The sequence below is a fragment of the Callithrix jacchus genome, chromosome 4 (genome assembly GCF_049354715.1).
Source record: "Callithrix jacchus isolate 240 chromosome 4, calJac240_pri, whole genome shotgun sequence".
Lineage (NCBI taxonomy): Eukaryota > Metazoa > Chordata > Mammalia > Primates > Cebidae > Callithrix > Callithrix jacchus.
The window spans coordinates 174,541,184-174,555,760 of NC_133505.1; the positions used below are offsets into that span (position 1 = coordinate 174,541,184).

Genomic DNA, 14,577 nt, shown 5'->3' on the forward strand with positions numbered 1-14,577 from the left:
GAGGCACACTGAATTAAAATGTTGCCATTTAAAATTTGCTACTTTGTAAAAACAGAGAAAGGAAGTTTTTATAGGATGATTTTTATATTTAGAAAAATATAGTCATTTCACCTATTTCTAGAAATCTTCATGTGTTTAAAAATATACAAGGTCAAAAATGATTTTGAAACAGATTTTAAGAATTGTAGGTGCTGTATTATGTCTTGTGCTCTGATGTGCCTCTGCCTCCCTGTGGGGATAGATGGAGGATGAATTTTTTTTTTCTTCTGACATTGTTCCTGTCTGATTTTTCTGGGCAGCGAACCGTCTTTTGTTATTTCCTTGTTTTATTATTTTTAATATTTGTCACCTTAGTCAGAATCTTATTCCTTGTGACCTCTAGAATTACTTAAATGTTGCAGAGTAATGTCTTAGTCTTAAATGTGGCTGGTAAATAACAGGCACTGACTGACTAGTAGAAACTGCAGCGTGATTTAGTGCTGAGCACCTCTCCTCCAGAGCTCTACAGAACTTAGACAGAAATAGGGAAATACTGCATGACTTTTATGGCATTCTCATTATCAGCAGAGAAACTGGCGGCATTCTTGTTTTGGGGCTTTTCAGATGGATTTTTGAAGATGCCATTCTGTTTCCTTCAAAGATCCAGTCAGTGAGGTAGTTAGATGAGTCAGGTGACTTCCCCAGGGTCACCTATCAGTTCAGTCACAGGTGATGAATGTACAGTTCTTCAATTTCCCAACTTCCAGTAGAGGGCAGTGGATATTGCAGGATTTTAATATCACTCATCACCGGTTATTAAATATGTAGACTCATAAGGGAATCCCAGGGTTTAACTTTATGTTTATATTTGCTTGGTTCTAATGTAAGAATTTTGTTGGCTATGTGAATTTTATTACATGTGATAATAAATAGTTTACTTTCTGTGTTTGTACTTATTTTGGGTGGTGTATGATGGAATAGGATGTTCAGAATGGTAAATTGGCATTGTAAGGAATGCCTCTGTGTATTTATAAGGTGTGACAGAGAAGTATGAATCATGGTCCTAGCTCATAAATATTTGAAGGAGTAAATGAACTCACATGAGGGAGTGTATTAGGATAATGCTTTTAGTATTTTCAAAATTAGTGATTAATAAATGTAGCGTCACAATAGCCATATCATGGTTAATTGTATGTCATTATTTTTTGCCATAACACACAATTTAAATTTTTTACAAGGTAAGATTAGTTTGCAGAGTTACTAAAGACTTTAATTATAAAATATGTTGCTTTGTTGCTGTTACAACAGTGATGAAAACAGATGAGCCTTTCTGCCCCATTCTTTGTTTTTCACATAGGCAATTGTAATAAGCACTACTTAATTTAACTGATGTAGTCATGAAAAATTTTTAACGTGTTTAAAATACTAATTTTAGTGAAGAAAAAAACTTTTGAATGGAGGGAATGACTTTTAATTGTCACTGTGTTTCTCTCTTTTTTTCAATGACAATTTAAATTCATTTTTTTTACCAGATTTCTTAAAATATAATTGGTAACATTTATCCAGGCTCACTTTATGAGATACATAACTGCCTAACTGCAATTTTAGATGTCTGTAAAATGGTAATGTAAGGGAGATATGCTGAAATAATTGAACATTTAAATTACATGCATTTTTTCAGAATTATTGAGTTAAATCATTAGATCATAAACTAAATAACTCTGAAGCATGTAAGTTAATAAAAAGAATATTGGGGTTATCTTTATTAGCAAAATACTTGGTTATATTTTTATTTTATATTCACTATTATATTCATTTCTCTTTATTAATTTTTTGGTGCATGGAGAAGTTGACGATGGAGGGAAGAGATCAGTTTGCTGTTGAAAAAAAAATTAGCCAGCCAGTCTATAAATTCTTAGAAACCTGTAACCGTCATAAGTTACTCTTTTTTTTTTATTTTTGAAGGGAAGTTTTTTAATACCTGTATTAACTTATTTAATGAGTGAACCAGCAATTCCAAATACTTAATTCTGGCAGTTCATTACCAGTTGTCTAAGATGAACAGACACACATTGTGGCTGAAATGGCTGTTGTTTAAGTCACTAATGAGTATTTCTGATTCAAATATGAGAACTGTATGGACTTCCTGTTTCATCAAATAAGATTTATTTGAATAAGTATTGTCTCAGGTTAAATCAATATTTAATTCGGTAGAGATGTTCATCACAGTGTAAGTCATTATATTCCCCACAATTTAAATTTTAGTTAAGTTCGCAGAAAGGCAAAACATGTTCCCAGGCCTTTATTGTCAATTTAAGTTTTCTTATTTTTTCAAAGACATTTTTGAGAATTCTTCCTGATAATCTCTTAAAGTTGAAATAAAATGATAAAGATATTGTGAAATGTTAAGGAAGCTAATCACTTTACTGTGTGTTTAGTTGGTTTTTGGTAAACATTGTATATAAAATATAGTGAGTAGCAAACTTAGAATTATAAGTAAATGACTTGAAGTTCTAATCACATATCTAAGTGAAAGGATATTTAAGCTGACCATTTTTCATGGAGAAAAGTATAAATCTACAAAGATAAGGAAATCTAAACTGGATTTGTAACTTATTGTCTTACACATTTTAAAGAGGCTGTGCCTTGCAGTGGCTTTCATAATGCTTTTTAACTGAAGTTACAACACAAGATTATACCTTACGTTGTGCTCTGGTGAGCACACACACAAGCAAATGTATGTATTCAACTGAAAGAGGAGATTCACAAAACAGCTTTCATGCTTATGCCCTGCCAGTGGGTGATACACACTGTTTGAAGAATATTTATATGGAGATAGAAATAAACCTAAGTTTTGAATTAATTTGGTCTGAATACCTGGAAATAAATAAACATTAGCACGATGCTAGTTTTTATAAATGTTCCAAATTATAGTTTCTTCATATTTATAATTTTTGACAGTTCCTTATTTGTGTGGTGTCTAGACTAAATGGTGGAAGGGACCTGAAATTTATGTGACCATAAGAAGAAATGTAAGTGAGTAGAACATCTTTTTCTAAGGCATGCATCACTGTAAGCATTGGAAAATGATGATCCTAATGGCTGAAGGAGACTTACAGTGGTCAGCTTGTCTAACCCTGTGTCAGTAGGGAAAGACAAAGTCCAGGTCTTAGGAAGATTTTCTCTTTCAGTATAAGAACTCAGTTTCAAGCTCGGCATGGTTAGTTTCTCTTTGTGTCACTTAATACTTTCTTTTCACTGTTACCTGAGCCCTAGCTGTAGCAGATGCAAGACAGCCCGATCCCTGTACTAGACGTAAAGTGTTCATTAATAATCCAGAATCGCGTCAGATCTGTTCTCCTGGCGGCAGCATATACTTAAGAAACTAACCTTCTTAGAGGAGTCATGATAAGATCACTTGCAATGTGTTATATGATTAGGCTACATCTGAAAATGAGATATTTTATTATTTTCCATTTGAAAGATCAGTATATAGATTTAAAAAGTAGTTGTAGAAATCAACACAGGTTGTCAGTGATATTGTTAGCCCTGTGACCTTACTTTAAGTGATGTTAGCTTTCTTCCTTTAGAACCCAGGATGCTTCTGGGCCTGACCTGATACTGCCTGCAAGCATTGAATTCAGGGAAAGTTGTGAGTAATTTCAGATTCCATTGTTAGTGAATTATTTCTTGATCCATTTTACTCCATCTGATTTTCACATTCGTTTTTGTTTTTTTTTTTCCTGTTTTCTTCATTTTTGAAATCTTCCCGCAGCTGAAGATTCATTCTTATCTGCGATTATAAACTATACTAATAGCTCTACAGTCCACTTTAAGTTGTCCCCTACATATGTATTATATATGGCATGCCGGTATGTATTGTCCAACCAGTACAGACCTGACATCAGCCCAACAGAGCGCACGCACAAAGTCATTGCAGTTGTCAACAAGATGGTGAGCATGATGGAAGGCGTCATCCAGGTACGTTGCAGCCGGCGAGCCATGCTCTTCCAGTGATCATGGTTGTAATTGTTAAACCAGTGAACTCAGCTTCTTTAAGGCTTCTGATTTGGTTCCATGTTTGACTCTAAAGATTTTTTTCTAAAATAGAAGTTATATAAATATGGAAAAATGTATACCTTTTAAAAGTCGAAAGGAAATGTAAGCTTTTTTCTATTTTTTTTTCCCTGTAAACTTCATAGGTGAAGGTAACTGTGTGTGCTAACATAATAATGAGAAAGACCCTTCAGTTTGCAGTAATAGTTGTGAGAAAGTGTTGAGACTGTTGCAGGCTTTTGTAGAATTTTTCTGTAAATAATTTGTTGAGATTATAGAGTATCAACCATTTTGAAGTGAACAATTGAGTAGCAGCTAGTGCATTCACAAATGTTGTGCAGCCACCACCTCTGTTGGTTCCAAAGCATCTCCATCACCTCACAGTGACGCCCCTTCAGTAGCTCCTGCTCTTTTTCTTTTCCCCTATCCCTGGTAACACCTTCTTAGATGTTTTAGAAATGGTTATTAAAAGGCATTTGCTCCTTTAGAATGAGCCTAGACATTGGTAGTAGTTGTCTGGGCTTTTTGATAGCACATGTATACGTGTAATGGACATCATAACATGCTCTCACTTAAAATGAAATTCCATCACAAATCTGTTTTGAAAATTTCAGAAGATAAGGATATTTTGTTGATAGAATGGTTTGGCCTTTTTATGTACTTTCTGTCCTGATCTACAGTTGATAAAGTTTTCATAGCAGTTTTTCATGTCTACAGATAAATTGAAGATTTAATCTTTAAAGTTCTCAAATGTACAGATTTTTCAGTTTTCCTAAATCACTTGTCAATGTTGTTATTCAGCTTAATAGAACTCTAATTATATAATGTTAAGTAACATAGATGGGTTGGTTGCTTTTCTCCTGGCAGGATCATTTGAGGGAAGCTAAGATGATCTTTTAGTTCCCTCAGAATTGTTTGCAAAGGCCAGAATTTTTCAAGAAATGTTTCTTTTATATTTGAGTGATTAGCATGAGTTTGATGGGTTATGCTTCTTTTACCCACGCTAGAAAATAGGTAAAAAACAAAGTCATTTTATTTGGATACCATTTTGTTACTCTCATATCATTATTTCATAAACAAACATGGATTTCCTTTTTAGTTGTCATTCAAAGCCATTGTCTGTCTTCTATCATGTTTGGACTTATAAAGCCTGTTTCAAATTGTGAGACACCTGTCATAAAACTACCTGTGATAGCCTTTGGCTTATTGATATGAACTAGTTGGTGAAATTGCCATTCTCAACCAAGTGTTTTAAACTTCAGATTTAGGTTTAGTGTACAATTTGAGAAATCTTAAAGTAGTGGAAAAGAGCTATGTTAGTGAGCAATTTAAATTCCATTTAAAAAAATAATTTACTCCCTTTACTATAGGTATAATGTAAGTCCTTTATACACTTTGAAATTCTTAGTTTTCTCAGCTTTTATTTTGATTGTTTCTTGGTCTCGTCTGTCTCTTCCATTCCTATTAATTAACCTAGAGGAATGGACTTTCACCTTATTAGGTACCTTTAAGTCAGTAGTAAGCACACCATGTCATTGAAAGATGTTCACAAGTCCTTCCATTGGAAACTTTTAAAGAGATCAGTGTGCTCATGTGTGTTTACTGTAACATCATTTTTATTGATAAACTCTAAAAATTCAGTTAGTGATTGTGCCAGTGGTAAGAGCATAAAACGAATCCTTTTGGTCCTATACTTCTAAAGGTGCTTCAAAACCATAAATGAAAATGTTATTTTGAGAATAACATAACTAAATGTCGTACCTTCATGTCGTACCTTCATATTAGTGTTTTGATTTTTTTAAACTATCATGATTGTTTACAAGTTTCTTTCTCTCGTTCTGCTTGATTTCCCCTCGTCTGTTTTTCTCCAGGAAGTAGACCAGGTTGACCAGGTAGGACATCTGCTGGGAGCTGATCCTAGCTGTGTTGCTTAGCCAAGTTTCTCATGCTGCTCCCATGTCAAATACAGTAATACAACAGCTGGACTGAACAGCTCATAACACTCATTCAGCAACTGAGACATGCAGTACTAAAACCCTTTTTGACTGTGCAACCTTTATCGGCATTTCATAATTTCTGCTTAATGCACTTCAGTGTGGATATGAAATGACAAAAGTTCTGTTTCTTCTCTTTATTATTTATCCTTGGTTCCTATTCTTTGGATCTCATCTGAGGTTGCCTGGCCTGCACATGTGGTCGGGAGAGGATGTGATAGATCAGTACTTGATACTGAGTTGCATGGTGTCCAAGCCAGTGACTACAAGTATCAGGGTGGCTGTGGGTAACCATGGATACATGTATGTATACGGCACAGATTACCAGATAATGCACGGTCTACAATTTGGTGTTACGTTATTTGATACCTCCGTTTCTCTACTGATTCCATCTATAAATTGTAGCTAACTGAATCCATATGTCTATATACATGAATCCTAAGAAGTAGTTGCAGTGGTTATTTACTTCCCATTGCTGTGTATGCACCCAAATTGTTTTGCAAGTATCTGGTATCTGTGGTAAATACCTTGGTGAAATGGGAAGGTACTGGTCTATCTTCAGCAGCTTTTCAAGAGCATTTCTTTATATTTTTGTTATTTCTGTTTATTCTCTGTTGCTTATGGAAATGTGTTCTGCCTACAGAAACAGAAGAATATTGCAGGGGCACTTGCCTTCTGGATGGCAAATGCATCTGAACTTCTCAACTTCATTAAGCAAGACCGAGACCTTAGTCGAATCACATTGGATGCCCAAGATGTTCTAGCACATTTGGTTCAAATGGCATTTAAGTAAGGCACACATTGTTGAAGATGGCACTATTCTATAGATAATTAAGTCATTGTTTTCTTATTCAGCTTTCCAAACTAATTTTAAGATTTGTATTTACCTTCATTGAAGATGAATATCAAGAAGCATACATTTTTGCAAAATGTATTAACTACATTTAGTTGTATATTTATTATACTGAATTCAGCGAGCTATGTTTCAAGATTCCTAAGAGTAAAACTCCTATTTTTTTTCATGGAAAATGTTTTTTAAGAGTCCAGATTGTTTGATAACATGTCTGGCGATAGCTGTCTCTCATGCTGAGATTACTTAAATTGTTTCTGTATTTTCAGATACTTGGTTCACTGTCTTCAATCAGAACTTAATAATTACATGCCAGCCTTTCTAGATGACCCTGAAGAGAACAGTCTGCAAAGACCAAAAATAGGTTAGGATGTTTTTTGGCTCTCCCTGTATTCCTCTCTTCCTTCACATTTCGCGTTGTTTTAATGTTTAGTATAGGTAAGGGGAGGCATTTTCACAATAAATGGGATGTCCTTTGGGTTTAGCAGTCTTTAATACATTTTAACTATTTGTTTTGTTTACAAACCGTTCTCATGGTCATGCTGGCCATGCTCTTTTAAAAGTTGCTTAAGGCGAAGTTACGATGTTACGTGTAATTAGTTAGTAACCATAGGTAGTTTAAGGTCATACCACTATTCCCTTTGGAATGAAGTTGATATTTTCAAAGTGATTAAACAGCAATTAATACCATAGGTACCGTTATCTAAATTTACTGCACACTGTCATTCTTCCTGGATGACATTTTGGTCCTCTTGTCCTCTCATCCCGTCTGGGCAGATGACGTGCTGCACACGCTCACAGGAGCCATGTCCTTGCTACGACGCTGCAGAGTCAATGCCGCCCTGACCATTCAGCTCTTCTCTCAGCTCTTCCACTTCATCAATATGTGGCTGTTCAATAGATTGGTGACTGACCCAGATTCAGGGCTGTGCTCACATTACTGGGGCGCGATCATCCGTCAGCAGCTGGGCCATATTGAAGCATGGGCTGAGAAGCAGGGGCTGGAGCTGGCTGCGGACTGTCATCTGAGCAGGATCGTGCAGGTGAGTGCCGGTTGCCACTCCCTGGCGCTCCCTGTGCTTTATGGTAAAGGTATCCGATCTTTATGATGGGCAAGAGCTTCAATGCAGCAAAACCTCAGTACCCTCTTTTTGGGGTTTTTCTTGTGTACAGATAATGAAGTAGTGTTGTGTTAGTACCTGAGCGGCCATAACAAAGTATAGATTATTTTTTCACTGTGTTAATTGTATGCCATAATTTTTACTGTTAAGTACTTACGCCTGAATAAATCAAAGAAAATGATTGCTTATAGGTACATAAAAATTCAGAGTTAGAAATGATATCAAACAACCAGATTGTTCACATGGTTTGTTTTCTGGTAATTTAATGATAATTTAATGTAACAAACTTTGTTTCATACACAAAGTTATTTAAAATATTGTATGAAATTACCTTCAGTCTCTGTGTATAAGGTGTATATGAAACAAATTTTATATTTAGACTAGGGTCCCATTCCCTAAGATGTCTCATATATGTAAATATTCCAAAATTGGAAAAACACCCATATCAGAAACACTTCTGCTCCCAAGCATTTTGGGTAAGGGTTACTGAACCTGTGTCAGAAACTGAGTAGCTTAACAATTGCTCCATAGCCCTGGAGGCCAGAAGTTAAAATCACGGTGTCAGCTGGGTTGGTCTCTTCTGGAGGCTCCGGGGAAGGATCTGTTCCAGGCCCTCCCCCACCCCAGCGTCTGGTGGTCTGCACGCCATCGGCGTTCTTTGGCCTGTAGTTGCATCATCTCAGTCTCTGCCTTTGTCTGATGGCATTTTCCTTGTTTGCCTATCTGTGTCCAAAGACTGCGTTTTATAAGAACACCAGACGTTGGATCAACTAATCTCGTTTTAACTTGATTATTCCCTGTAAAGATACTAGCACCAAAAAAGATAACATTCTCAGTTATTGGGGGTTAGCCCTGCAATATAATTTTTAGGGGAACACAGTTCAACTCGTAAGTGGTAACTAGTTGACTGTAAATATCCTTAAAGGGTTCTTTATGTTGAGATCAGTAAGATGTATTTCAGAATGCTTTAAAATGGATGATAATTAACCCTTAAGAATACAGAGCAAATCATAGCCCAGTGGCTTAACCAGCTCTGAGGAAATTTCTTAGATAGGAAAAACTAGGAGGTGATGTTTTGTAATTAATGAAATGAGTCATCTGCAGCTTAAAAACCTAGGACGTTTTGTGTGTGTGTGTTACATATAATTTTTTTTCTTGATAACTTATTTTAAAAAGAGATTTTAGTATAGAGGCTAGTCAGCTGGTTTTGAAAAGTCAGGGCAACGAAACTATTCAAACACCAGTAATAGGTCATCTCAATGATCATGTAAATGTTTAGCCTTTGAAGACAGTTTTTAAAATGCTTCACAAACATAATCTAATTATACATACATGTCATAATAAAATTAAGAGGGATCTAAAAAGATGCCCTTTGCAAGATGATGCTTTTAGTTCAATTTAATGTATATAGTTATGTAAATGGAAGTCTGTTTCCTGAAATCATCCTGCATTTCAAAATTATATTAGCAAGTTATAGTTTTGTGAATATTACATAAAGGATAATATTTATGAAATAACTTTAAAATGATGATATTTTTGTCCTTTATTCTTCTACGTAGGCAACGACTTTGCTTACCATGGATAAGTATGCACCTGATGACATTCCAAATATAAGCAGCACCTGCTTTAAGTTAAATTCACTTCAACTTCAAGCCTTATTACAGAACTATCACTGTGCACCTGATGAGCCTTTTATCCCAACGGTAAGTGGGTGGTGACACATTACCACACAGTGCAGGACTTGTTTGCACAGGGCAACTTGGATGAAAAAAAACAAAGGAAATCTTATTTAATTAGTTGACTTATTTACTCTCATCTTACAAGATCATTTTCATGTCTGACTTAAGAGTTCAGTGAAAAAAACAGAAACTACACTCCTAAGCAGAAAGGGATTTTATTCAGGAAGCCCGGTTCTTGGGGGATCAGCAGGAGGACTGGAGAGCAGGTGAGGAGGCTGCCCAGGACTGCTGTGCTCCAGCGTGTGTTGCAGCAACTGAGTGCTACAGGGCGGCTGTCTCTGCCACAGGCCACCCCCTTACAGCCTGGCTGAGAGAGGCTTGCCATGGTAAAATCTCCCATCTCGTCCAGAATAGAGCCAGGGATTTTGGCATGCCTGCATCTCAGTAGGAGGAACAGAGGGTGAGAAACAGTGTCTACCACTGTTAGCTGTTTGTAAAAAGAAATGCTGTAGACTTACATATGAGTCATTTATGTAAGTGGATGGATGGATTGACCAGTATTGAGTTCATGCCAACAAGACATGCACAAAACAGCCAAAAACTGGAAATCACCGTATCAAAAGTACAAGATGTACATAAATCATGTCATAGTCAAATAAATAATACATTGTAGTGAGGAAGAATGAATCCTAGTTAAAACAACTGGGATGAACAACATGACATAATGTGAAAAAAAGCAGCCCCATGCAAAGTATGTACAAGACGCTTCCATCTGTGTACACTTTAGGAACAGTCAAAAGTACTTTCTGGTGATAGAAGCCTGAAAACCATTTCCTTCTTTTTAGTTATTTTTATTTTTTGAGATGGAGTCTTGCTCTGTCGCCAGGCTGGAATGCAGTGGCGCAGTCTCGGCTCACTGCAACCTCCACCTCCTGGGTTCAAGCGATTCTTCTGCCTCAGCCTCCCGAGTAGCTGGGACCACAGGCGTGCGCCACCATGCCCGGCTAATTTTTGTATTTTTAGTAGAGATGGGGTTTCACCATGGCGAGGATAGTCTCGATCTCTTGACCTCGTGATCCGCCTGCCTCGGCCTCCCAAAGTGCTGGGATTACAGGCGTGAGCCACCGCTCCCGGTCCCACCATTTCCTTCTTTCTGAAGAGAAAGGAGGGAACAGTGTAGGGAATGGGGTGGCTGCTCAGGTGACGATGTTCTGTTTCCTGAACGGAACTGAATGTGGTGGGTGAGCTGGTGGTTTATTTTATTGATCTGTACAGTTAGGGTTGGCGAGCTTTCCTATGTGTGGGTAATATAGCAAAAGTTTTTTAATAAAAATCACCCATGAACTCGTAGTTCAGAAAGAACCTCTGTATATTGATAATTTCCAAACTGGCAAAAATACTACGTAGATATTGTATCCTGGTTTTTTATATTTAACCTTGTATGGGCTTTTCCCTATATCATTAAACATTCTATACAAATATAGTTATAACAACAGAAAATTAAAGAATTGTACAAGGAAAAAAATGACTAGAAAAATTAAGTTCTTGTGATTGAACAGTTCCTTTTTATTTAAAGCTGCAAGTTACTGAAAATTAATAATTAGAATCTTGGTTCATCTGTAAAATGTGTGCACCCTGCCCGTGAGTTTGCTGGCTTGCGAAAGTTGATGCTGAGTATACCAGTGGGGTCTGCACTCCCTCCAGAAGCCTGCGTCTGTCTGCGTATGTGTGTGTGTGAGATAAGCCGTGCTGCACCAATCACACAGGCTTTGTCTGGTTGTTGGTCACATGCACCAGGCAGTGAGCATCTCTTTCTAATTTTGCGTTTCTTTTCCAAACAGGATCTTATAGAAAATGTAGTGGCTGTGGCTGAAAACACTGCTGATGAGCTGGCCCGCAGCGATGGAAGGGAGGTGCAGTTGGAGGAGGATCCTGACCTGCAGCTGCCTTTTCTTTTGCCGGAAGACGGTTATTCTTGTGATGTTGTCAGAAACATTCCAAATGGTTTACAAGAATTTTTAGACCCCCTGTGCCAGAGAGGTAAATACAGTTTGCATGCCTGAGTCTGAGCTACGCCCCAGTTTGATGCGAGCATTTTCTTCATTGTCCAGCTCATGGAGTGGTCCTCTTGTGTGGGAGTGCACCCTCATGCTGTCTGGAGAAATTTTCTTGGTGATGGAAGATCAGAAGTGTTGAGACAGAGAGCTCTTGGGGATGTTGGGTGACCCTGTGGTGAGCATCTGCTCTGCCCACTTGGTGTCATGGTTACATTTTCTGCCTGGGCTGATAACAAGGGGCCTTTTATTGTTTCTCCCTTCTTAGTATTTTATGAGCATAGTAGGTGGAATCATTAGCACGAAATTGTAAACTTGGTTGGTACCAGCATAGCAGTTGAGCAACACAAGCTTTGGAAGCAGACTGCCTGCATTCTAAACCCACCTCTGTCACCTATAGGCTGTGCTGCCATTGTCAGGCGACCTTGGCCTCAGTCTTTTTTCCGTGAAATGGGCATGTTGATAGTACCCAGCTAAGAGATTGTTGGGAGGACTGAATGGGTTCCTGTGGAGCATGCAGAAGTCCAGCACAGAGCCGTTGGGTAGGAGTGCTGGCCAGTGCCCGTGTCCTGGCAAGACCCAAACTCCAGCATGTCGTGTGCTTTCTAGGTGAAGGGCTTATGTTTGAGTACAACTGATTTCCTGGATTTTATCATGTCACCTTTACTACATTTTCTTGTGATCTGTACTGATCGAAAACACCACAGTTATTTCTGACGTATGAGGTTTTGTATTAGACCAGATTTTAATCTCACTCTGCCGCTTTTCATAAAGAAGAAAACAGCTCAGATGAGTAGAAAGCTAGACCCAAAGTGTAGGGGTTTCCTTACACAAACAAAAGTAATAACAGTAAAGGCTTTATGCCCATAGGTATGTAAATCTGATGAGTGTGGTTTTTAACTTCAGTGAATGTTTCACTCCCCCAAATCAATACGTTTTTATACCTTTAAAGATCTCTTCAAAGTTTCTGATAGTTAAAAAGAAATCATTTTACAAAGCCTGCTTCTTTAATGACGTGTGTTTCCAAAAGGTGCTCAAGGGCCAGTGCCATCCTCAGAGAAGCAGAGAGAGAGGCCAAGGTGAGATGAGGCTGGGGTGAGGTCTTTCAGCAAAGTGTGTGTGAAGGAAAAGGAGTAGGAGCAGGAGTGGGCAGGGAGAGCCTTCAGTCTTGGTACAGATGCACCTGTGATGAGGTCGAGGAAGGAAGAGGGCTGGGTTGCGGTGCCCTGAGAAACGGAGTGAACCTGAACTAGCCACAGAGCGTTAGTTCGTGCTCTGCCACTCCCTGGGAAAAGCCTCATGCCACACAGTAGTGGACCCATAGGCAGCACTACAGCTTCCAAGCAGCAAGCACTCGGCCACCACAGGGCTGCTTTGAGGTATCCTTCCAGGTATGCTGCGTCTCAGCCAGTCAGAAACCATAGCCAACGTTCCTTCCCAAAGGATTCCCTGGGGCACGTGTTACTTAAGGCCCTGGCCGTGGTGTCTTAAAATCATGGTTCATGGTTGGCTGTCTCCTTCCAGGAACTCTTCCCCTATCACATGTGGGATTAATTTAAACTGTTGAGCTTGACATCATCTTCTAGCCTTCTTTCTCTACCTTGAAATACGCACACTATGTATGTTATTAACATTGAACTGTGTATTATATCTGTGCTGTTACCTTGGTCAGTACTCCTGCTGTTGAACTTACTAATTTATTTTCTTAATTCTAATCAGGTGTCCATTTATCTGGAAAACCTCATGTCCTCTTAACACTTAACATGCCTCCCCCAGGACTGATTCTTAGATACTTGCTTCTATTTTTGCACTGGTCACATTGTGTTTGAAATGTGTGCTGCTATCTGTCCTCCACGTGGAGTGAGGGTGGGCCCCAAAAGCATGCACTTTCTGTGATCCTCAGCACCTTACATGGGCCTGCTGTATGTTCAGTGCTCAGTAACTAGTTGTTTTTATAAGTAATACCTTGCAAATAAGCATGGAAGGTGACTATGAGCATTTTGCAAATGTGTATAGTTTATAGCTTACAAGCAACTGCCAGTTTTATCACATGTGCCATAGGGCAGATCCTCGCCAAGTTGGAAATAGCTCTTAACTTAAGGATAGAGTATTCTTTGTGACTTCCTCGTAAACTCTCTTAAACAATTAATTTTAGGACATATGTGATATTTCCATGATGTTGGCATTACCACATTATTTCATATGTGTTAGATGATTGTACATGTGGCTTCGTACATGGATGCCTTTAGAAGTCTTACAAAGAATTGAGTGTTTTCTTTTATGACATGTTTTTAATGTTTCATACTCAATTCTTTACAAGCTGATTAAAGAATTACTTTGTGCCTTGAGTATATATTCCTTTGTTGTCTTCATACAGTACAGTTCTGTGAGACAAGACTGTACCGCCAGCCAGAACGTATGCCTGGTCTGAGTGAAGTACATTCCTTAAGCTAATGAAGCAAAACCTCTATTCGTAGTATGGTCCAGAGCTTGTTATGGAAATGCGGCCCTTGAAAAAAATAAGAAAATAATTTATAGTTGTTCAGATTTCAAAATCCTGATAAATTAGTGATTTCCTCAAACATGAGAAAGAGAAGCAAGTTGTAGGTTATATTTTCATGAATCTGAATTGAAATAGTGATTTTAAAAATGAGAAAGTAAAATTACTTTGTATACTTATTTTAGAGGAATATGTTTTTGACATCTCTTTTTTTTTTTGCCCACCTTAAATTACCTCATAATTGTCCACAAATGAGTCAGCATTTTCTCCTTGTTAAAGCACTGGAGTGGATGAGACTGTCAGCTACTGACAGGGAAAACTTGCCAGTCCAAGCTATTACACCG

At 37.9% G+C, this 14,577-nt stretch overlaps 1 protein-coding gene across 41 annotated transcripts in view; it reads left to right on the forward strand.

The window, feature by feature from the left end:
* The window catches only part of AFDN (afadin, adherens junction formation factor), a 141,277-nt gene that overhangs the window by 79,517 nt on the left and 47,183 nt on the right, over window positions 1-14,577 (forward strand). For 25 of the 41 annotated variants that reach the window (XM_054254626.2, XM_035297180.3, XM_035297194.3 and 22 more), the window contains 8 exons: window positions 3,570-3,631; window positions 3,755-3,960; window positions 5,907-5,927; window positions 6,673-6,818; window positions 7,149-7,243; window positions 7,657-7,922; window positions 9,560-9,703; window positions 11,521-11,719. In XM_054254626.2, coding sequence (XP_054110601.2) covers window positions 3,570-3,631; window positions 3,755-3,960; window positions 5,907-5,927; window positions 6,673-6,818; window positions 7,149-7,243; window positions 7,657-7,922; window positions 9,560-9,703; window positions 11,521-11,719 — 1,139 coding nt within the window. The remainder of the gene's footprint in view (window positions 1-3,569; window positions 3,632-3,754; window positions 3,961-5,906; window positions 5,928-6,672; window positions 6,819-7,148; window positions 7,244-7,656; window positions 7,923-9,559; window positions 9,704-11,520; window positions 11,720-14,577) is intronic. The other 16 variants (XM_054254633.2, XM_078370473.1, XM_078370467.1 and 13 more) reach the window with 1 other exon arrangement.